The sequence below is a fragment of the Numenius arquata genome, chromosome 11, assembly GCF_964106895.1.
Source record: "Numenius arquata chromosome 11, bNumArq3.hap1.1, whole genome shotgun sequence".
In the NCBI taxonomy this organism is placed as follows: Eukaryota; Metazoa; Chordata; class Aves; order Charadriiformes; family Scolopacidae; genus Numenius; species Numenius arquata.
In genome coordinates, this window is record NC_133586.1 from 22,842,027 (window position 1) to 22,864,403 (window position 22,377).

At 51.4% G+C, this 22,377-nt stretch overlaps 1 protein-coding gene across 5 annotated transcripts; it reads left to right on the top strand.

Annotated features, from left to right (window-relative positions):
- The first annotated feature begins 975 nt into the window (after window positions 1-975).
- PKM (pyruvate kinase M1/2) lies at window positions 976-22,294 on the top strand. Of its 5 annotated transcripts, none has more exons than XM_074155827.1 (12): window positions 993-1,122; window positions 6,315-6,374; window positions 6,574-6,743; window positions 7,130-7,221; window positions 10,120-10,251; window positions 10,466-10,652; window positions 11,446-11,716; window positions 12,364-12,514; window positions 14,358-14,510; window positions 18,579-18,745; window positions 20,819-21,000; window positions 21,526-22,294. In XM_074155827.1, exons 2-12 carry the CDS (start codon window positions 6,334-6,336, stop codon window positions 21,630-21,632), a joined length of 1,653 nt encoding a protein of 550 aa, XP_074011928.1. In that variant the 5' UTR covers window positions 993-1,122; window positions 6,315-6,333; the 3' UTR covers window positions 21,633-22,294. The 5 variants fall into 5 exon arrangements, with proteins under 5 accessions (XP_074011930.1, XP_074011928.1, XP_074011929.1 ...); XM_074155826.1 differs by lacking the exon at window positions 18,579-18,745 and adding an exon at window positions 17,912-18,078 and having other exon boundaries at window positions 1,060-1,122; XM_074155829.1 differs by lacking the exon at window positions 6,315-6,374 and having other exon boundaries at window positions 976-1,122.
- The last annotated feature ends 83 nt before the right edge of the window (window positions 22,295-22,377 follow it).

The following is a 22,377-nucleotide window of genomic DNA, read 5'->3' on the forward strand; positions in this document are numbered from 1 at the left end:
GTCCCCATCCCATGGTCACCATGGATCCCCATTACAGGGTCCACACAGTCCCCATCACAGAGTTCCACATACAGAGTCCTCATGGCCTTGGCACAGGGTGGCCATTTTGGGTCCCCACACAGCTGGCACGGTGTCCCCATGATCCCAGCATGGGGTCCCCAATGTCCCCATCACAGGATTCCCAGTGTCCCCAGCCCAGGGTCCCAAACATCTCCAGCTTGGTGTCCCCATAGATTCAGCACAATGTCCCCGTGGTCCCACTGCAGTGTCCACATGTGGTCTCCAGTGTCCCCGTGACAGGGTCATCATGGTCCTAGTGCAGAGCAGCTGTGATGGGTCCCCAATGTCCCTGGAAAAGACCATGGTCCTAGGACAGAGTCCCCAGCATGGGGTCCCCAGTGTCCCCAAGCCAGGGTCCCCAACATCTCCAGCCTGGTGCCCCCATGGTCCCAGCATGGTGTCCCCAGCACAGTGTCCCCAGCCTTGAGTCCCCAGTGGCCCCAGCCCAGGTTCCCCAGCATCTCCAGCCTGGTGTCCCCATGGTCTCAGCATGGTGTCCCCATGCTCCCAGTGCAGAGCATCGAGTTGTGTCCCCAGTCCCGGGTCAGCAGGCCGGGAGGAGGCTGAGGACCCTCCCACACCACCCCAATGGCCCAGCACCGCTGCTTGCCCCGGACAGACGGGCCCCGAGGGCCCCACCAGCGCGCCGAGGCTGTTGGGGGGATGATGTGAGAAAGGGCGACGAGACACGGCGCCTTTAATAGCGGCGGGGCGGGGCGCGGTCCCTTTAAGGCGGTGGCCACTCTCCGCCCGCGTGCGGGGCGGGTGCGCTGCTGCCTCATTGGCTGGTCGGGCGCCTGCGTATGTGTCGCAGCTCTTCTCCTTCCCTTTCTTCCTCCGCGCCTTGAGCGTCCGCCGCAGAAAGGAGTCCCGGCGCCTCCAGCGAGGCGGGGCGGGGCGGGGCTGGGCGAGGCGGAGGGATCCGCGGTGCGAGGGGGGCGGTGCTGCGACACGGGACGGGATCACCTTGGCGGGACGGGCGGGGCGGCGCGCAGAGGAGCGGCGGCTCTCGGAGAGGACGGGGGGCGGTAGCAGCAGCTGCAGTAGTAGTAGCAGCAGCAGGTAACGGCGGCCTGAGGGCCAGCGGGCGGCTGTGGGGGGAGAGCGAGCCGCTGTATCCGCCGCCATCCCCCTCCCCCCCCACCCGCTTCAACCGCCATCCTTCCCCTCAGCCGTCGCCGGGCGCGGGCTTCCCTCAGGCAGCGGTTGAGGGGCGCGGTGCACCCTGGGAAGGTGGGGGTGCGGATGGGGGGCCACCTCCGTGGGACGGGGATTTGGGGAGGGGGTTGTCTGTCGGTGAGACCGGGTACCGGAAAAGGGGCGCGGTACAGCGGTTGCGCCATCCCGGAGCCGGCTGGGAGGGTGAGTCAGATGGAGAGGCCTCGCCGATGCGTGTGTCCCCCCCGCCCGCCCCTCGCCGTGCCGGCCCTCATGGTGCCTCAGTGGGCTGGTGATGCTGCAGCCTCTTTACCCATCCCCCGGCAGAGGAGGCCCCTTCGCAATTAATCTCCTGCCCTAATTACGCCGGTCCCGACACGCCCGATTGAATGGGACGGTCCCTCGAACTGTGAAAAACGTGTTTAAGCCCTCTCTGCTGGGCATGAATAGGGCTTTTGTCGGTGGACAATGGCAGCCTCCCCACTGTCTCCTCAGATTAGTTAGGAGTAGACGGCAACCTCTAGAAACCGGCTTTGTTCCGATAAGGTGGGTAGTTATCGGTGGGGCCCAGGTTAAAGCAGAAATCAGTGTTTCGCGGGGGTTTTTGTGATGTTAATGGCTTGACTTTCTGGCCGCCGCTTATTTCCCGGGAAGGGCTGCTGCTCATCCTGACTTGCCTTAGCCCAAAAATTGGGTGGCAAAAAGGTTTCTTTGATTACTCGGACATCTCCAGGGAAACTTCAGGCTTCGTTGTGCAACCAGCAGTGCTTAATTAAAAAAAAAAAAAAAAATGCAGTCCCAGACGTATAATTTTCTGCTGCACATCCCATTGATAAAGCAGAGTTTAGGCTAATTTAGGGGAGTTAAGAGTTTGATGGCCTAATGGATCTTACTGATGCCGGGTTTTGCTGATGCCAGCTCTTTTCCAAGCTATCACCAGGTTGAGGAAGGCCTCCTCTGCCGAGTAGGAAGCTCTGCTCCCGGCCACGTGTGTGCACCGGGGACTCTTGCTTGCCAAACCCTGCTGAGAAACTTTTACTTCCACTAGATAACGAGCTCGCAGAGGTTGCGGTGCTGCATTGTGACCCCGCTGCTCGAGCAGCTTGCGTTTTTCTTCGCCACCTGCTTCTTTACCCACCCCAAATCGTAAATTTTACGAAAAAAACCCCTTAATTTCTTGGCCTTGGCTGGGGTGATCCAATGCCAGGGCTAATTCCCTTTCCACGTGCTGAGCTGATAATTTAATTTGATGAAGGTTTCCCAGGCTGCTGGACCACGTGCTCGCCCTTTATCTGCCGAAGATGGTGCCGCTGCAGCGGGTGGTGATGGATGGCACGTACCCGATGGGGCTGCAGTACCTTGTGGCTGCCGCCCGCCGCTGGGCGCGCAGCAAATCCCCGGCCTGGAGATGGGGCTGCAGCTGTGAGGGATCTATACCTCCACCCAGAGTTATGCTTAAATCTAAATAATAATAAAAAAAACCCCAACCCAAATGTTCTTTTATAACCCAAAAAGAAGACTTTTTACAGCTCCCTTGAAGGCCAAGGGGTGGTTTCTGCGGGTGTGGGGCCAGGCTGAGAGGCTCCTTGTCCTCTGTTGGAGCAACACACTGCAAGGTTAAGGCGGTAGGTGTGCCTGCACTGCAAATACCCTCCAGATAAGGCTTTCTCGTCGCCAAATACCTGATGCTCATCACCTCTACTCAGTTGATTATTTTTTTTTTTTTTTGTTAAGCCTCCTGTGTGCCCCTGCCCTCCAGGGAGGACAGGCTCAGCTAAGGCAAGGCTAATCCATCTGCAGGCAGGGGTGTTACCCGGTGCCTGACCTTCCCGGCCCCCATAACTCCTTTGCTGCAAACCCGTTGTGGAGTGGTGGGTTTCTCCTCCTGCATCTTGCTGCCGGGGGAGAGTGTAAGCCAGTTGGGAGCAGGTGGTGGCTTCTGGGTGCCGTCCAGCCCTGCAGAAAGGAGGTGGCATTTTGGGGTGGCCATCTTGTACTTATGTAACGGCATGATGCCACCTCCTGCAGCAGCCACCCATGGGGGAACGCGTTGTCCTCCCTCTCTGCAAGAGGAGTTGACAGGCTGCATTAACAGCCTGCTTTGCTGCAGAGCTGCATTTTTTTGTTGTTGTTGTTGAGCCCCCTTGGCTTCTGGAACGAACAAAACTGATGTTTTTCTAGGCTTTTGTTGGGAATCTGAAGGCCTGCCTGGTTTCATAACCCTGCCCTTCTGAAATATAAGTGCTAACTGAAACCATTTCTGCCTCCGGCCAGGGACACTGGGCATGAGCAGCCTTGTTCTGCAGTGTGATGAGGTTGTGTAAGCCAGGCTGACCCATACAGAGGTAATAAAACCTGAGCTGCTGTGAGCCTGCAACTTTTACAGGCAGTAAAACATCTTTGGTGTGGCAGTGGTTAATGCCGGTCCTGTCTGGGGATAGTCCCTTCCAGGCCCTGTCGCTGCAGTTTCCACTTCCCTTTGTTGCTGATAACAGCAGAGGCTTGGCCCGCGGTGGGAATTGCTGGGGTGGGGATTGCCTCTTTCACCTTCCTGGAGGGCAGATCCGGAGGTGCCGTGGATTTAAGGTTTCTCAGCCGACCGCAGGATGAGCTGGCTGGACTTAGTCACCTCGCTACTACATAACCAGTTGTCCTGACCTCAGACGGCTCTTTCTAGAATCTTCAAGAGCTGGGGAGTTACCAGGTATCTTCAGATGCCCTGCCTGAAGCACAGGCAGCCCAAGTAATAAACTTGGGTATTTACTCGTTATGCCCTGAGGAAGGAATTTGGATTTATTCAGTGCTGGAAACATTCAGGCTTTGTCAGGGATCACTTACTCCCCTCCCTTGCTCAGCCCAGACTGAGTGCTCAGTGTCTCTGGGTGTCCTTGAAGTCCTTGCTCCTCTGATTTTTAAAAAAGCAAGCCTGAGGTAGCGGGAAATGCCAGGCATTCCTGTTATATTTATAAGACTGGTCCTTCCAGTAGAATTCAGTCTGTGCTGTGTAAATAGGTGGTAGGGGGAGGCAGGAGGAAGTAAAAAAAAAAAAAAAGTGAAGCTGTTGGTGGCAGGGCACGGTGCTGTGGGCAGATGGGTATTTGGGATACTTTTTGGCTGCTGCGTTTCTGCTCTCGCCCCTGGACAAGGTCATGGTGACTTGTTAATTTTTCTGAGCTCACTGAACTGCTGGAAAATCTTACGAAGGGGATTCTGACAGGGAACTTAACTCTTCTTTCCCTTTATATATTTAGAAAGACTTTAGGGGGTTTAAAATTATATTTGCAAAGGACTTGAGTGGGTGGAGGATTTCCATGAGATAGGGAGAGCTCACCTGCCTGTTTTTAAAAACTTCCAAGTCGCGCTCTGGGTGCATTTTTTGCCTCGGGATCCCGTTGTTTCATATCCCTCTCATTCCCAGAAGCTGTGCAGACCCACTTGCCTTTCTTTGTGTGGAGGTGCTTTCCCAGCAAAGGTTTATTTTTTTTGGCATCTAGAGAAGGCGCCGCTGCTCCGCAAGTGTCAGAGGATGCAGCAGCAAGTGTTAGAGGGCTAAAACACAGTGTTTCAGGGCTGACCAGTGAGTTTTCCTATAATAATGGGACTTTGTCGGGCTTTTTATGTGGGCAGACCTTCTTGTACCAACTCCGGTGAATCAGCAGCTTCTGGCAGGGCTGAGGGAAAGGAGGCTTTGCCAGGACAAATTATGTTTTTTTTTTTTTTTTCTGCTGGCCTGACTCCTTTACGCCGCATGGGGAGCCAGGCGGTGGTGAGTCAGGGCTGCCTGCAAGAGGATCCGCACGATCTGCACGTACGTGGGGATGGTCTGCAGAGCAGAAGTGGCCAAGGGGAGGAGCGTCGGGGTGAACAGAGCCTCTGCGGCACCGGGCAGGCACATGGCAAGCTGGCAGGGGATCTTCCTTGCCTATATCTTAGAGGCATGGCTTCATACTGATCAGCCTCTGTAGCTTGCACAAAGCTTTTGGGTTTATTAGTTCCTCTGTATCAAAGCTGAATGCATTGAGCCAGCTGGTGTGTGCAGCTAACACCATTTTGTGATTTATTGGGGTTTTTTTTTTTGTCTGCTTGGGGCAGGCAGAACAACCCCCATGCTCTATCCCTGCCTCTAGCTGAGCAGCAGCCCCTGTTTCTATAAATGCCGTGCTAAAGGCATTGCTCATAGGTGAGATGCAGAAGGAGCAGCCTGCTCCCTGCCTGCCCAGGGCATGAAGTTTGAACTCAAATCCGCTATTTGAAGTTTGACTAGTGATCTGCCCGTGCTGGTAGCCACCTTATATCACTCTTTTACTGGAAGCTTTTTGAACGTTGGCAATCTAGCCTGGGCAGGGCGAAGAGGACAAACGGCTTTTAGTTGCAACTGCTACTTGAAAATGAAATTATTGCCGTGAGGCCCGAGATGTGCAATTACAAATGCCCAGGGGCACCAGTGCTGCTGGGAAATGAGTGTCCTCCCGTCCCAGCAGGCTGTTAAGCTTCAGTTCAGCTTCCTCTTGGGATTGCAGGCTGTTGCTGCCGTTGTGGGGATGATCTAGTCCTGTAGAGGCAGGCAGCCTGAGTTCCGAGAGGTGTTTTTATCCAAACTTTTTTAAATAAAAAAACCCGGTTTTAAACCTTGTAGTGGTTTTCTGCTGCTCTGTGTGAGGTGGAATGCAGGGCACAGGGGAGACTCGTGCAACTTCTGCTTGTAGAGGGACCTTGAGTATGTTAAATAAATCTTCAGTCTCTGCCAAGGTGTTGCATATATTCTCTGCCAAGGTGTTGTGTTTAATCAACTGGCATATTATTCTCTGGCATATATTCTCTGCCAAGGTGTTGTGTTTAATCAACTCAAGCCTACTTGCTCGTCCAGGCTTACAGGATGAGTTTTAAGCTTAGGTGGACTTTGCTGTGATTAGGCGTTTCTCGGCAGCAGATTGCCCGTGTCAGAGTGTATCTGCAGTCACGCTAGTGCCAAGCTGCCCCGGTTGCGGGGGGAAACGTAGCGGAGGCCCTTAGCAGAAATGACTGGAGAGCTGGGAGGGAGGAGGCAGGATCTCTGCCTGTGCACTCAAGTGCTTGAATTTTGTTGCGTTGTGTAGCTCCAAGGGAAGACTGGCAATGAAGAGAAGCTATGAAGGGAACATCTGCATAGATGGCAGGTGAGCTCTGGGTGGTGTACGTGGGGGATGACGTGTCTTGCCTGTATCTTAAGACTCTCAAGTAGGAACATAAAGATAGTCTGACCCACTAGCAGCTTTCTTGTTACCTCCATATTCATCACGTGGGTGTGTTGGTGTCTCTGCTTGATGAGCAAGTCTGCGTGATTCCTAAACCTGGCACCGCTTTCGTCTCTTCCAGACACAGGATTTCAGCAACGATGTCGAAGCACCACGATGCAGGGACCGCTTTCATCCAGACCCAGCAGCTGCACGCTGCCATGGCGGACACCTTCCTGGAGCACATGTGCCGCTTGGACATTGACTCGGAGCCAACCATTGCGAGAAACACTGGCATCATCTGCACCATTGGTAGGCAATGGCTAGATAGGAGAGAATCACAGCTGTGAAGCCCTGCGTTGGTGAAACTTATTAGGGAAATTGTGGGAAGGCTTCAGCTTTCATCCCTTGCCAGGGCTGCCCTTGTGTGTTGAAAGAACATGGCTTTCCCACGTCTGCCTAACCTGTGTTACTGCTAGGAGTGAATTCAGTAGCTGGGGAAATGGGAACTGGTCAGGTTCTGCCGTGCTCCTCAAGGCAAGTTAAAACAATCTCTGCTGCTGTAGAGATGAGCTGCTTCAGCGCTGAGCAAGCCTGTATCCATTATGCCTTTTGTCCCCCACATAAAACAGCCTGATATGTGTGGGTTATCTCATTATTTTTACAAAGTTTGAATATTAACTGTTTCCTCCTCCTAGGCCCAGCCTCCCGCTCGGTGGAGAAGCTGAAGGAAATGATTAAATCTGGAATGAATGTTGCCCGCCTCAACTTCTCTCATGGCACCCACGAGGTAAGGGTGGGATCTGAGCTGATAAGGCCCCACCGGGCTGCATGTGTCTGCTGACCCTCTCCCTCATGGAGGAGGGAGATCCAGTTTAGTCCAGACTGGCCTTGGTGTGGGAAGGCGAAACTTAGCTCTGCTTTTGGGGAAGGCAATGCTGGTTGTACATATTGAGCCTGTGTAATTGCTGATAACATTCAAGTGTGCTCTCTGAGCCCTTTGGAAAGCAGTTCTGATCGGTTCCACACCCTTCTCTGTACCAGGGAGCCAGGTAACTGATACTTGGCACTTGTGTGCCAACTCTTCTTGCTGTGATATACTTTGGTTCTGCTGTTCACTGCACAAAGCTGCTGCTTCTCAGTTAATAGCAGAAGCCAAAAACATTTATTCCTGTTTTGCCGTGCACCTCTGCAGGAGAACAAACTATCAGTTGTCCCATCTCACTGCTTGTTTTGTTGCTGGGGGTTCTGCAAACAGGCGATCAATGAATAACCTTGTCTCAGAAGAGAACTGTTAGTGATTTGAAGTAATTACTGTGCATAATTGAAAAAATTGGACTCCTGGGTTTGCTTGGGTAACCACCTGCTCCAGTTGGGCTCCTGGCAGTCAGGAGATTAGTACCACGCTACTGGGGAGGTGGTGCTTAAAGGAATAAGGTCAAAAGAAATCAACACTGTTGCTGGCAGACAAGCTTTTACTGATATAAATAGATGAGATCCTCAGCGGTAGTGGAGGAGCTGAGGATCCCATTCCAGGTTGCCTAGAATGCCACCCTGAGCCTTCCTGCTGAGTGGTTTTTTTTTGGTTTTTTTTTTTTACCTTGGCTGCCCTCCAGCTTTCAAAATGTCAGATGGTAGCTGGTAGCAGCTGTAGGTGGCTTTACTTACTGAACCGTGAACCTTGCAGTGCGTAACAGCTTGGCCTCTCACCCTCATGGCCTTTAAAGGCCACAGGGCACTGTCAGAATCGGAAGGTCTGATGGTTAACTGCAGAGAACCGTCAGACCTTGACTAAATACTCAGGGATGGCGTTGGTGCAGGGGCTGCAGGTGGCAAAATCCACCTGAAAAAAGGGTAGTGTGGAATAACTGCATCTTAGCAGCCAAGTGCTGCTGCTTGGTGGCTCAGCAGGGTGCTAGTGGCCAGGCTGAAACTGGGAATTTTCACATCATTACTGCCCAGCAGAGCTGCTGCTGTGGTTTGCCTACTTGTTAGCTGAGGTCGAGGACAGGGACTGTGGCTTTCTGTCTTGGGTAACGTCTAATTGCACATTTCATACAGATGAGGTTGGATTACAGCAGAGGCTGGTCTCGCTGTCATCTGCTGTTGAGTTTGGCTGTCAGCCATAGCCAGTCCCCTCCTGCTTCCTCCAAAATACTCCCAATTTTTAATGAAGCCCCAAGGAGTTTTCATTTGTAAGCACTTTGGTTCTTGCATCCACCCTAAAGCATTCAACAAGGCTTCAACTTAACAGAGGTGCTCTGGCACCTGGCTGCAGCACTTTTATGTAGAAAGAAAATGGCTTTTACTTCCAGCTCTGCCTGCATTCCCGTTCTGTATACGTAACTCTTCAGCAAATCAGACTCCCTAGAAGCCGGTTAGTCATCAGTATCAAACTAAAAAGGATATAAATCCCAGGTGACTGGGACCAGATAAACATAATAACACTGTTCAGGCAAGTTTCCTGTACTACGCCCATTCAAGCTCTGGGTTTTCTCAGTCCCAGCTTGCACGCTTGATCAGTAAATCAAATTTTTCCTGCTCTAAAGAGTTATCAGTTGTGGTGAACCTCTGGCCGAGGGCACACACACAAACTTTAGCACAGGTTTTCCTGGCCCCACCTTCCTGGCGCTGGATTATGGTCCCCGTGATGCCGCAGTTGGCGTGTGGGGCTCGTGTCGAGGCGGGTGGGTGGTGTGGGGTGAACCGGTTGTTTCCATGTGAGTCAGGTCAAACGCTGCCCATCCGGGGCACGGAGTGGGGAAAGGGTATTTCTTATCTGTAAAAGTCTGTCAAGTGTTACACAATGTGCAATCAAAGTTATCTCTTAATGTTGTTTAAGCAAGTAAAGTAAACTGATCTGCTGGTCACCTGAAGCTCATTTGAGGTAGTTGGGATGGGAGATTCCCTCCAGAACTCTGTCCTGAAACTGGCAGCATTCGTAAAATGCTCTTGCACACGTGAAAGTTTGGAAGCTAGGTATGTTGTGCTGGAGTCTCAAACTTCCCTCTGTGATTTCTTTGGCTCTTGAAATAAATGTAAATATTTAGATGGATAATGTGCTCTTAGAAAATTCTTTAGGGGAAATTTAAGCCAAAGAGCTATAAAAAGCTTGCCTGTCTGCACTTGGCTGTGGGACTGATAAGAGGGGTTAGGCTGGAAATCTGTGGGTCAGTTGGCTGTATGGAGAACAGCATCTTCCTGTGCTCTGCTGGGAGGAGAACATCCATGAGTGGCAGTCACTTAGCTGTGACATTCTTCTGGGAGTCAGGAGTCTTTCCATGCCACGCTGAACAGGCAGATGTTCAGCAAAGCTTTCAGAAACAGTCTTCCTAAAGGCCTGCTGGTTGGTGGACCATCTTCAAAGGGCATGCGTGTGTCCTGATGCAAAATCACTTTGGCTGAGTGCGTGGGCTGTCTCCTGCAGTTGTCTTTCTGGGCTTAGAACTGGGGGCACCAAAGGCATAGCCAGATCACTGCTGGGCTCTGCTTTTGTGCAGGGAAGGCTCTTGTATCCTCGCACTCTGCTCTTCTGGAAGCTCAGTCTGAGTTAAAGTCTCAAGTTAGAGCTGAAATTGAGCGTGATGTGGGAACAGAGCTGTCAGGCAGCGTTTGGGAGCACAGTGGTCTTTTTTATAAGCTATGGAGTAGAAACGGACTGAATGTTTTCATCTCTCTTCCTTGCCAGTATCACGAGGGCACAATCAAGAACGTGCGAGAAGCTACAGAGAGCTTCGCCTCTGATCCCATCACCTACCGACCTGTGGCTATTGCACTGGATACCAAGGGACCTGAAATTAGAACTGGACTCATTAAGGGAGTAAGTTGCTCTTTTGTTTTTTTTACCTCCCACTTCTTTCACTGCATGAGACTAGATACTGTGTTATGCCTGTGGCCTTTTCCAAACAAAAAATGTCTCTAGGAAATGAGGTTACAAACCAACTACCAAAAGCTTTGGCAAACTGCTGCAGGTTGGGAAGTGGTTGTGTGCTGGTTTTTACCGGTTTTGCTGAAGCGCATGTTTTGACACGCAGAGTGGCACAGCAGAGGTGGAGCTGAAGAAGGGGGCAGCGCTCAAAGTGACCCTGGACGATGCCTTCATGGAGAACTGTGATGAGAATGTGCTTTGGGTGGACTACAAGAATCTCACCAAGGTTGTAGAAGTTGGCAGCAAAATCTATGTGGATGACGGTCTGATTTCCTTGCTGGTTAAGGAGAAAGGTGTGTAACAACCATTCCGGCTATGATTATTTGTTTTTTCCTCAGAACATAATTGAGCTTTCCCTTCAGTAACTATGATACACAGCTGCAAGTTAAAACAAAGAGAGGAGGATGTGGTTTTTAATGCAGTAGTGAGTCTTTGAGCAAAACTTTCTCTGCTTCAAGTGTAGCAAGTTTCCAAAAACTACCTTCAGCTGGATTTCACTAGACTGTTATTTAAAACACCTCTTCAAAGGTGAATGCATACCAGTGCTTGTGATCAGAGCCTGTTCAGTCAGACAAACTCATACTTTTCATGTAGGATTTAACTAGTTTTACAGTTTACACCCTGAGTTTTGTGGTTAGAGACAGAACTAGCTTTGACTGGTAATGTAGGGGCAGGGTTAGTCCCACAATACTTCCTTTATAGTGCGGCCTAAACCGCTCTAGCCTCAAGGTATCGCCTCTAATCCCAGAGTATCTAGGGAAACAGAGGTGAGGGCTCAGTTTGGTATGACAGGGCTCCTGTGTACACCCTGGAAGCTTTTTTGGGGGAGGCAGTCCCAGCCTCCTGTGCAGAACAAATGACATCTTGTCCAAGGACAGCGTAGATCTGGTTTTAAGCTGGTCTGTTATGCTCCCATGGGTAAATTGCAAGCTTGTGTCTTGCATAAATCCACTAGAGATAGCAGCGATGCGCTTTTATCGTGTGCGGTTGCTGTGGGCGCTGCTGTTCTCAGGCTGGGAGCAGTGTGGGAGCTGGCAGCGGGGACATTTCTGGTAAATGCTGACCGTGGGAACACATCTGTTTCAGGCAAGGACTATGTCATGACGGAGATTGAGAACGGTGGCATGCTGGGCAGCAAGAAGGGAGTCAACCTGCCCGGCGCTGCAGTTGACCTGCCTGCAGTCTCTGAAAAGGACATTCAGGACCTAAAATTCGGTGTGGAGCAGAACGTGGATATGGTGTTTGCTTCCTTCATCCGCAAAGCTGCTGATGTCCATGCTGTCAGGAAGGTGCTAGGGGAAAAGGGAAAGAACATCAAGATCATCAGTAAGATCGAGAACCATGAGGGTGTGCGCAGGTGAGCTTTGTGAAGGTGACACTTCAAGTTTGTCACCCTGTATCAAGGGAAAAACACAGCCCCTTTGTGTTGTAGCCAGGATTCCTGGTCTCTGGCTTGCCAGTGGTGGCAGAGTTACTGGTCCGAGTAACAGGGTGGTAGTGCAAGCTGTCAGCGCCATGTGCATGGGACGTGATGTAGCTGCGCTATGAGCAGTGGGTTCTGTAACTGCCACATGCTCTGTGGCACACAACTCTCCTTGAATACCTGAAAAAAATCTGCAATAATCTTCGTAGCCAGTGTGAGTTCAAACTTGTCAAACTGGCCGTTGTGGATGCAGATTGGTGAGCTAATGCAGGGGAATTGCCATGTCTGTGACAAACCATCAGATGGAAATATCACAGATCAACTCACGCTCCTCTCAAACTGTCTTTGTATTGCTTTAGAAAGCTTTAGGCAGCACTTTCTATGCTATGACCCAGTCTCGTGTTTCTTCCTCCTACTTTGGCATTGGAGGAGACCAGAATGGCACATGGAAAGGCCATGTGCTGACAGTGTTGCTGTGCATTGCGCTCTAGAGCGATGCTCCCTTTCAGAGCGGGAGGACAGAACAGACGGGAAGGTCTTGTGGAACAAATGGGGTAACAAACCTCTTATCTTCCTGTCAGGTTTGATGAGATCATGGAGGCCAGTGATGGCATTATGGTGGCCCGTGGTGACCTGGGAATCGAGATCCCTGCTGAAAAAGTCTTCCTTGCCCAGAAGATGATGATTGGGCGTTGCAACAGGGCTGGCAAACCCATCATCTGTGCCACTCAGGTACTCCAAACTCAACGCTGGCTCGTAACTGCCGCAGTCTGGCAGGGCATGAGCTGTCATAGCTTGATGGCCTTCGCTAAAGAGCGAGATACCAAGAGCAAAGAGGGTTTGCTCATAGCTGAATAGCTCATCATGAGGCACTTTAAAGATGTGTTTGGGGCCTTCCCCAGTAAGGTTACAGGACTTCTTGTGTGGCTGCTGAAGGCTTTACACCTCAAAACCTCATGTGTGAGCCTTTTGGGCTGACTAAAATTCTGGGGGGAAACACATGGCTTATGCTCTGCCTTGGCAGCTTGTAGTAGCCCATTTGTGTCTAACAGAAGATGGGCTAAGGTTCCCTGGTATCTCTCAAGATGCACCACACTGCAGCACCAGAAGGAACTGAGTAAAAGATCCATCTCCTTATTGTTCTGGGAGCTGCTGGTGAGGGAGGGAGAGCTGATGCTTAGCTTTGCTGGTTCCAGTAGGGATTATGTGCAGACAGTCCTCAGGCACTGGGAGGACTGGTTTCCTGGCTGTGCTTGCTCTGTGCACAGGCTGTGGAAGCGAAAACTTTCTCTATACAGACATGGTTCTACATTTACAGTGACGTGTGCTCCTTCCTCTTCCTGGATTGTGACTAAACCGCTGCCTCAGGCGGTGTTTGATGAGGAAATGAGTAATGTTTGCCCAATGGTGAACTGCAGTGGGGAGGAAGTTGAGCACCTGGGGAAGATAAGAGCTGGCCAGGCTTTGGTGTGTGGAGCTCTACCAGCTTCTAGGAGAAATGGGTAGGAAGAGCTAACTTAATGGAAAACTGCCCTATTTTCTGCTCTCTTCAGAGCAGGTGCTTAGGAGTGTTGTTGTTAGCTGTTTACTTGCCTGCACATTATATAAAGAACTTGAAATCGTCTCTTGGATGAAGATGAATTTAGTTGGTGCAGACCTTGCTGTCTGCCTGTTTCTAGATGAAAAAACCAACCCCCTAGATGCTAATGTGGGAACATGTGGCTGGATTTGAGCTTTCTATCTAGTGCAGTACTCTGCTCTAAAGAGCTCGGAGTTTACTGGGCCAAAACCTGTGCTGAAAAGTTAAATTGGAATGTGTGTGAGCCAACACAGGCGAGACACAGGAACAACCACAAAACCATGGATGAAAGGCAAAGAACAAATTCAGTCTGAATACCTCGTGGGTCGGGGGATCTCTGAAACAGCACTTGAGCAGAGATACACAAGTGGGGGATGCAGGTGCTGCAGAGCGAGAGAGTCCTTGTTAGCAAGGGAGTGAGAGCTCAGACTTGCTGTTCTCGCCTGTATTCCAAGGGTTCCAACAGCCAGAGTGTTTTGATCTTTTCCAGCAGCAGGGCAGGAATCTCAGGGGTGTTCGATAAGGTGCTGCCCCCGAGTTCGTCCCAGGCCTACGTTATCTGAGTGCGGATGTTGTACTTGTCAAGCACATAATACTAAACAACAATTAGTGTGATATGTGTGTTTTCCAGCACCCTACGTGTGGGTCACTTGAGTGTGTTTACAATCCTCCTCCCCGATCGCCTGTTCTTTTCTCACAGAAAGTCAGAGTACTGTGTCTGTGATGTTGTCTGGGTTAAATCTTCATGGGAAAGGAGTAAAGGTAGAAGATACAAAATGAAATGGCTTGGTTTTATCACTGGTAGATGGGTTTAATTTAAAGCTGGTTAGGGACCAAGCCCCTCTCTGTACTCTACCCGTGGGAGAAGGCTTCTCGCAGAGTCTTAGAGCAGAAGACAGGATGCAGCCTCATCTATAATGTACATTGAAGTGCAGTAGTGAAAAAACAGCTGGTTCCTTCTGCAGTGTCTTTATTTCTTTGGTCTTGTTCTTCCAGATGCTGGAGAGCATGATCAAGAAACCTCGCCCGACCCGCGCCGAGGGCAGTGACGTGGCTAACGCCGTCCTGGACGGAGCAGACTGCATCATGCTCTCCGGAGAGACCGCCAAGGGGGACTACCCGCTGGAGGCTGTCCGCATGCAGCACGCTGTGAGTCCTGCCTCCCCTCTGGGGCCCCGCATCTTCAGCGGAGCCAGATGAACATCTAATTGTCTCTGGTGCTAGGTGGCAGCACCCAGCAGCCCAAAGCAGTCATTTCTATGTTCACGTTGTGGGTGTTTCTTTACCTAGTGTGGTCCTGAGGGCCTGAAACCTCACTCTGTGTGCTCCAAACTACGGTTGGGCGGAGCTGAGAGCTGCTCTGCAGTGCTCTGAAGTCTAAAACTTCAGATTTCTCATTCATTTCTGTTTATGCTAGTATAAAGGGGTTTTTGCTGTTACCTTGGTATGAGTTTCTCCAAATGCCCTGTTTGTTTTGGCATATTAAATGCCTTAAACTTTTCCATGGTGAAGGAGCTGCTTAAGCAGTTTACCTCTAGATAACGAAAGGTATGGGCTGACTCCTAGGAGGAGTGTGGGGGAGGCTTGCGAGTCTGATTTACAGCGCGGATGCATTCAGCACCTGGTGTGCTTGGTGTTGGGGGTGTTTGTTGCACGAGTACTGACAGCACTTTATTTTTACATGCCTGAACTGCCAGAAACCTCTGCTCTGCTTCGAGTTCACCCAGCTCGTGTTTCAGCTGATAAGAAGCCTGATGTCGAGGAGCTATGAGTGTTGCTTCTCCCCCAGTTAACAGTGCTGTGAATCACAGCAGTGATAACTCTCACCAGTTTAATTTGCGATGCAGGTTATGTAGATTAATCAGCTCAGCTAGTGTTTTTTTTGCAGTGTGTTACGTAAATAACTTTTACCTTTATCTGGTCAATATGGAGTGGTGGTTTTTTGCATGTGACAAATGCAAAATCTGACTTGATGATTGTTAAGGCAGTGAGTGCTGGTTTACAGGCTGAATGCTAATGGTCCACCTAAAAGGTTCTTCCTCAGGTTTCACCCCCTAAATCACAAGGGTCGACTTCCTACCAAGAGCTGGAAACTTGCTGCAGCAAATCTTACCCCTGGGTTTATATTCTGGCATTAATTCTTAGACTTAGGCAGCATGTATTTTGTACCTGCAGCCTGAGCTCAGGATCCCTCTTCCTGCATACCTGGGAGTAGTGGTGCTCACTCTGCCAGGCCCCCGAAGAAATACTCAAGATTTTAACCCTCTGTGCAGAAGAACAAATACAGATTCACTTAATCTAATGTAAACATGGTACAGGCAGCAAGGTGCCAGCTCTGTGGTGGTAGGAGCATGTATGTCCCTCTGCAGTCAGGATCTTTCATCTGAGCTAACTCACCTGGTGTTAGTTGAGAGAAGCCCTGCCCAGCAATAGTGCCCTGAATAACCACAGTCTGGAAATCTGCAGCATGGCCAGAGCTGATGAATGTTTCCATATGAAGTGGTCATACTGGGAGAGAGCATTTTGCCTCTGGTAAAGAGCGGCTCCTGTATGCATTCCCCAGCCTGAAATTGGTATTGATTTGCGTTTATATATAAGTTTATCCAGTCCTGCTACAGGAATATTCTAAGTAAAGCTCCTCCGTAGTGAGGTGCAGACAGCAAATGTGGGCTGTGATGCTGAGAATGATCAGGGTCTGTGCTGTGTAATGTCCTTGAACCTCGGAGAGACTTGATCTGTCTGTGCCTGATCTGTCCCAGTGGCGGTTTGGCTTAGCGATCCCTTTCCAGCCAGCCTTGTAGAAACAAGCGTGCTCTCCAGTAGTTGACATCTCTGTGACAAAAATGCCACGTCGCAAGCTTCCAAATATTGGGCAGGCCGTTTCCTGCTTGCGGGAGTGGGCTTCCTTCCAATTCCAGTCCATGACCCACAGTTTCCTTCGAATGCTGCCCTGGCCATGCTGTATAATGGGACTGAGGTTCAAATACCTGCTCCAGTTTCCTTTCTTTCCACCTCCACCCTGCTATCTCCTCCCACCTACCAACGGGAAACCCTCTGGCTGTTTCTCAGAGTAAAGCCAGCTGTGACATGGGGTGAGAATTGCTGTGCCCTTCTGTGGCTGCTGTCAGAGCAGACACCCCTATGCACAGGTTCTCCTACACCTGGGGAATACGGGCTTCCTTCTAAAGTGGGGTTCACCCTGCGCTTTGCACAGAGCTGCCTGCATTTGGACCGGGAGCTGAAGATAAACTGCCTGGCTGCCAGCTCTTGCGTTTGGAGTAAGTGTTTTGAGGCAAACGCTTCCATTTTATCTCAGGGCAAGCATAAAGCCAGGAGTAATAAAAGGACCAGAGTTGGCGCTGGACTGCTCTTCCGGCCTGTCACATATGTCCTGTTATTTTTAGACAAAGATACTTAACTACTTTGGCTTAAAGTGATATCTGTGGAAGAGGGATAATTCCTAGCATCACATAAAATAATTCATTAATGCTGGAGTAGCAAAATTCTTATCTGGAAGGTGTCTAACTCCTAAGCTTTCACTATAAGAGCACTTCAGTCTCCGCTTAAGCATCCACTTGTTGCGCTTTGTGGAGCAGCTGCTCACTTTCTGGAGTAACTGGATGAAGTTATCCTTGAAAATATGATCAACCTTTTGCATGCTTTTCTGGTCTCTGCAAGCCTTCTTTATGGGGTAGTCAAGGGCTAACGCACTCTTCTGAGATGAGAATTGTCTTTAAGTGTGAGTGATTCCCAGCCTTCTGGGATGAATAGATCATTGAACTGGCTGTAAATGCTCAGCCTGAACAGAAAGCCCTCAGTCGTGCCTCTGCACCTCTCATCTGGCGCTGTACAAACACCTCAACACACATCTGCTGACAACCCTGTAAGGAAGACTTGTTCCTATTTATTTTTTCCTGTTACTGAAAGGGAAGTTAGTTCAGAACTTGGAGGTGAAACTTTGTTGGCTCTCAGGTTAAACTAAGTGTAATGAAGCTGAGAGAGACAGTCTCCCGGCTTCAGGGGTGATGTTGAAAGTGCATTGTTTGCATGTTGGCTCCATGAAGACTGTTCCAGCAGGGCTGTGTTGGGGAGTACGAAGGGGGGGACATGGAGCGACAGAAATTTCTTCTTGAGGAATTGCAGCAGGACCATCAGCAAGGTCCACTGCAGGCTGGTAGATTGCATCAGTCTCGCAAGGAACTAATGAGCAGCCACAACAAATTGTGACCCAACTCTGAGCTGGCTTGCTCTGGTCCCTGTAAAAAGGAATCTACGTTTGCGGGCTCTGAAAGGACTCCAAAATACAGTGAGAATGTCACCTCCGAAATGCTGCCCAGGGACCAGGGCCTGCTGGTGGCACATTAGACTGGGCTACATTCAGTAAACTCACAACCTGAGAGCCAAAGAGTTTCACAACCTGACCTTTAATATCCTCTTGCATGCATTACTATGACAATGAAGCAAATTAACGTGTTCTCATGTGACTCTGGTATATCTTCCCTTCTTTTCTTACCTCTTTTCTCCTCCTTCCCTCTTCCTGGGGCCTGCAGATTGCTCGGGAGGCTGAGGCCGCAATGTTTCACCGTCAGCTCTTCGAAGAGATTTTACGCCTCAATGTTAACAACAGGGACCCTGCCGATGCCATGGCAGCAGGCGCGGTGGAGGCCTCTTTTAAGTGCTTAGCTCCAGCCCTGATAGTTCTGACCGAGTCCGGCAGGTAGGGCTCAGAGAGGGGGCTCGATGCCCATCGTTTCCATGAGTGAAAACACGCTCCGTTCTCTCTAACACTGCAAATCTTTAGCAAGCGGCTCGCTGCTGTGGTGTCAGCCTGGCATAACCGCTGCGGTCCCAGTCGAGCTCCTCCCCGTGGCAGGGAGGGACTGCAGGGAGGCAGGAGCAGAGCGAGAGTGCCTGGCAGTCGGCATGAGTGTCACCTGAGTGGGGGCTTGGCAGGGCAAGGTGACTCAGGAGGTGCCACCAATTTGGAAATAAAACCCCTCAAGAATGGAGTGGTTGCTCTCTAAGGTGTGCTCAGTGTTGTGGCCATCACTCCAGCACATTGAATGAAATCTGGGGTTGCTAATTGGTAACTAACTCTTTAATGTCAAAAGCTGAGGGTATTTGTGTGACACCTCGATAGAGTACCTCGCCTTCCCCTGTGCCACCCCGAGCGACTGACGTGAGTGTTGTCTTCCCGAACGCGTGTTGCTCTTATAGATTGCCCGGGAGGCCGAAGCCGCCATCTTTCACAGGCAGTTGTTTGAGGAACTGCGGCGTCTGACTTCCCTGAACTGTGACCCCACTGAGGCCGCCGCTGTTGGCGCTGTGGAAGCGTCCTTCAAGTGCTGCAGCGGGGCCATTATTGTCCTCACCAAGTCTGGAAGGTAGGAGGTGACAGGTTCCCTCAGGTCAAACCCACTTCCTGACAGGGTGGGGGAAGGAGCCCAGCAAAAAGATGGCTTTGAAAGTCTGTAACAGTGAAGCCTGGGTTTTGGCAGTGACGGAGAGCCCAGGCGGCCTGCCTGCAGTGCTGGTTCCTCAGGAGATAGGCAGACATCTCAAACATCTGCACATGCGTAGCCTCCAAGTTCCTCTGCTGGTGTGGCATCAGCTCTCCCAGCCCCGCCTCCCCTTGCTGCTCCGAGTGGCACTGCCAGCAGTGCTGGCTGGAAGAGTCGAGGGAAAATAAGTCTTGCAGCTTCGATTCCAACTTCTTGGCAAGAAATCCTCGGTTTAACAGTAAGGCAGAAGCTCAGTGGATGCAGAATAGAATTTTTTATTTTTTTTTTTTAAATGGAGGATTTGTCCCTTTCATAGTAGCATCCAAACTGCAGGTCCCTTGCTGAACCTTTGGGGCGTCAGCCCTGCTTGCCAAAGCCCAAGGGGCAAAGAGGGATGCCTTAGCCTGGAATTGTTAGGCAGGGAAACTGGAAGTGTTGGAAATTTCCTCTTCCAGCCTCCCTCATGCCTGCCTGTGAGTAATCTCACTGGAGAGGCAGGCGCTGGCAGGCACCCAGCAGCTCTCCACGAGCTTGGTGCCTTGGCTGCAGGTGGGAGACAGCAACGCAGACGCGCTGGAACTCCATAGTTTGGGATTTCTGTCCAGCAACCATGACAACTGCCAAGCAGAAACTCGCTCTTCCAGTTGCAGAGAGGAAGCTGAAACCTTTGCTGATCAACTTTTCCATCTAGAGGAACTGGGCTGCCCACCCTCAAAGCACGTCTGGCCATAAGTCTCAGACTGCTTTCTGGAAGGAAAAAAAAAATCTGAATTTCTTGCACTGGATTCGGACCACAAAAATAGCGCAGCAGCAGAGATGCCATTATACGCGCTGGGCACGGTCTACCTGAAGATCAGGACCATCGGTGAATCCTCCACCCAAATTTACAGCTCAAAGTGATTCGGAGCAGCCACTTTCTGCTGAGACGAGGAGTGACTCTTAAGCACTGAGCTTCTGGATACCCTTGTGCTTCTAATGTTTCTTTGCAAAAGGTTCCAGCCTTTCACTTGACCTTTTTAAAAGAGATTTGAACTCTGATATTTGAATATTTTTAGCTGTAGATTCTGTTACGGCCTTTGGAGTACCTGGATCTCCCAGAGCAGCTCCCGGGAGGCTGCTTGGACAGTGTGGGAGGATTGTCTGAGAGCTGGCACGTGTGTCTGGGTGCTTCGAGCAAACCGCTACTGCCGCTTTGAGCAGTATCGCTGAGCTTAGCTCCTCTCAACAAGGCTGCAAAAGCTAGTGGAGATACTGGCACGCTCGTGGAGCTCTAAATGCCATGGCCGTGCCGTTTCCATCTCCATTTATTCGCAGGTGCCCTCTGTAAGCAGTGCCCCGGGGAAAAGGGAAGCCCTGGTCCCCACTCAGTGCCCAACTTCCTGGTATAAATTTTGGCCTGGGTTGTGTTTGCTTCCTGTTGGGCGCCAGAGCAGAGCTCAGTGTGGAGGAACCGGCCTATTTGCTGCCTTCGGTGGGTGAACGTGGCCAGGAGGCAAATGGCTTCCTCCTTGGCAAACTTTGTGTAGCCCTTTCCATCCCATAAATCCGGGAGCTCCTCCAAACAGAGGGAACTGGCAGGGATCCCCATTGAGATGCCGAGGGCTGCTTGCAGAGGTCAGCATCCATGGCACCTCGCCACCTCAGCATAGCAACAGGGACAAATAAAGGCTTGTTTTCGGCACCAAAACACGCAGATGGCACTTCCTAAACTGGGAGGCAAGGGGATTTTCATGGTGAGACTGGAGTAGGGACCATCACTGAGGGACAGCCTTTGGTGATGGCCCAATGGGGAATTAAGCAGAATGTGGAGCTCCTGGGTGAGCTTGGCTCCTGTGGTCACCCTCTGTGTTCCTCCAGGGGTTTCGTGGAGCCCTTCAGGGTGACGAACCTTGGTGTCACTTCTGCTCCCTGTAGCTGTGCGTGTGGTGCTTCACCTCCATCCTTGTTCCCTTCTAGGTCAGCACACCTGGTGTCCCGGTACCGCCCACGGGCTCCCATCATCGCTGTGACCCGTAATGACCAGACGGCTCGCCAGGCCCACCTCTACCGGGGCATCTTCCCCGTCCTCTGCAAGGAACCGGCCCACGATGCCTGGGCGGAGGATGTGGACCTTCGTGTGAACCTGGGCATGAATGTCGGTGAGTGACGCTGCTCTGGTGGGACATGGTGGTCCCTGAGTACCTCAGGTGGTGCTTTTGGGGTCACCCATGGGGACGCAGGGAGGGGAGCTGGCTGCCCGTGTGGTAACGGTGTCCGGTTGGGAAATGAGGGATGGCAGTTGTGTAAGCACAACCACATCCGATGGGGAAATGGGAGAGTGGGTTTGTCATGGTGGCCTTAAAGTAGGTTCCAGCAGAAAACCAGGTTGGTTTTAACATAAGTGCTTGAACCGGGATGGTCATTGCTCCTGAGGGATGGGAGAAGCTGGGAGTGGGGTGACTTTAAACCCCCATCCTGTTGGATTTCAAGCTCCGTGTGGCAGCAGAGGCCAAGGGTCCAAGATGGGTGGGTAGCAGGGGACGGGGTCTTGATACCAACCCGCTGCTGTGGGACAGGTCCATCATCCCCTGCACCTCAGTGATGTGGAGAGCAGGTGCCAAGCCCTGTCCCCTGCTATGATGGCAAGGGTACCCCAGTTCTGACACATCTCTCTTCTCTCCCAGGCAAAGCGCGTGGGTTCTTCAAGAGTGGGGACCTTGTGATCGTGTTGACGGGCTGGCGCCCCGGCTCCGGCTACACCAACACCATGCGCGTGGTACCCGTTCCCTGAAGGGCCGACGCCAACCAGCGACCACCTTCCTTCCCCCCCCTCCCCTCGCTCCCCTTGCCTTAGACCAGCCATGGCTTGCGATGTTCTCCTTGTCCCTAGCGTGGATGTAGGTTGCTAAACACCACCCAGTGCAGCAGCAGCAGGGGGAAGAGACCTTAAATCACTAAAAAGAAAACCAATACTTGAAAGTGTTTAGTTTTTTTTTTTTAAAAAAAAAAAACAAAAACAAAAAACCTCTCCCTGTAGTCGAGTCCTGTCCCCGATGTACGTCGGAGTCAGTGTAGGAGGTTCCTCGTAGCCTGTAGTGACTGTCCTCAGGGTGTGACGTGTCCTGTTGTGGGGTGACGGGGAAGGGGAGAGGCGATGTGTGGTTGTCCCCTGTCACCCTCCTCACTCCAGGGAAGCTGCTACTCCCCCACGCCTCCCCACAGGCCAAATCCAAGGTGGCTCCAGACCCTCTAGGCTGGTTGTGTGCCCAGGGGTGGGGGTAGAAGATGCTCCACCACCATCGTGCTCTGAGCTTCCCCTGCTCCCCTCGCAGCCCCCTCCCTTCTGTTAGTTGTGTGTGTCCCTGTTGCCTTCCCCCCCCGCCCCCCACTCCCACGGGCCCCTGGGGTGGCAGAGCACAACTCTCCATCAATAAAGAGAAGCTGAAGCACCTGATGGACTGCCCTGATCCTTGGCGGGGGTGGGTGGCGTGGGGTCCTGGGCCTGCCTCGGGGGGGGTGGGGAGGTCGCGGCCCCT

Coding starts and splice junctions, on each gene's coding strand:
- PKM (XM_074155827.1), top strand. CDS start 6,334: ATGAAGAGAAGCTATGAAGGGAACATCTGCATAGATGGCAG. Junction 6,375..6,573: donor AACATCTGCATAGATGGCAG/GTGAGCTCTGGG, acceptor CGTCTCTTCCAG/ACACAGGATTTCAGCAACGA. Junction 18,746..20,818: donor GTCCTCACCAAGTCTGGAAG/GTAGGAGGTGAC, acceptor GTTCCCTTCTAG/GTCAGCACACCTGGTGTCCC.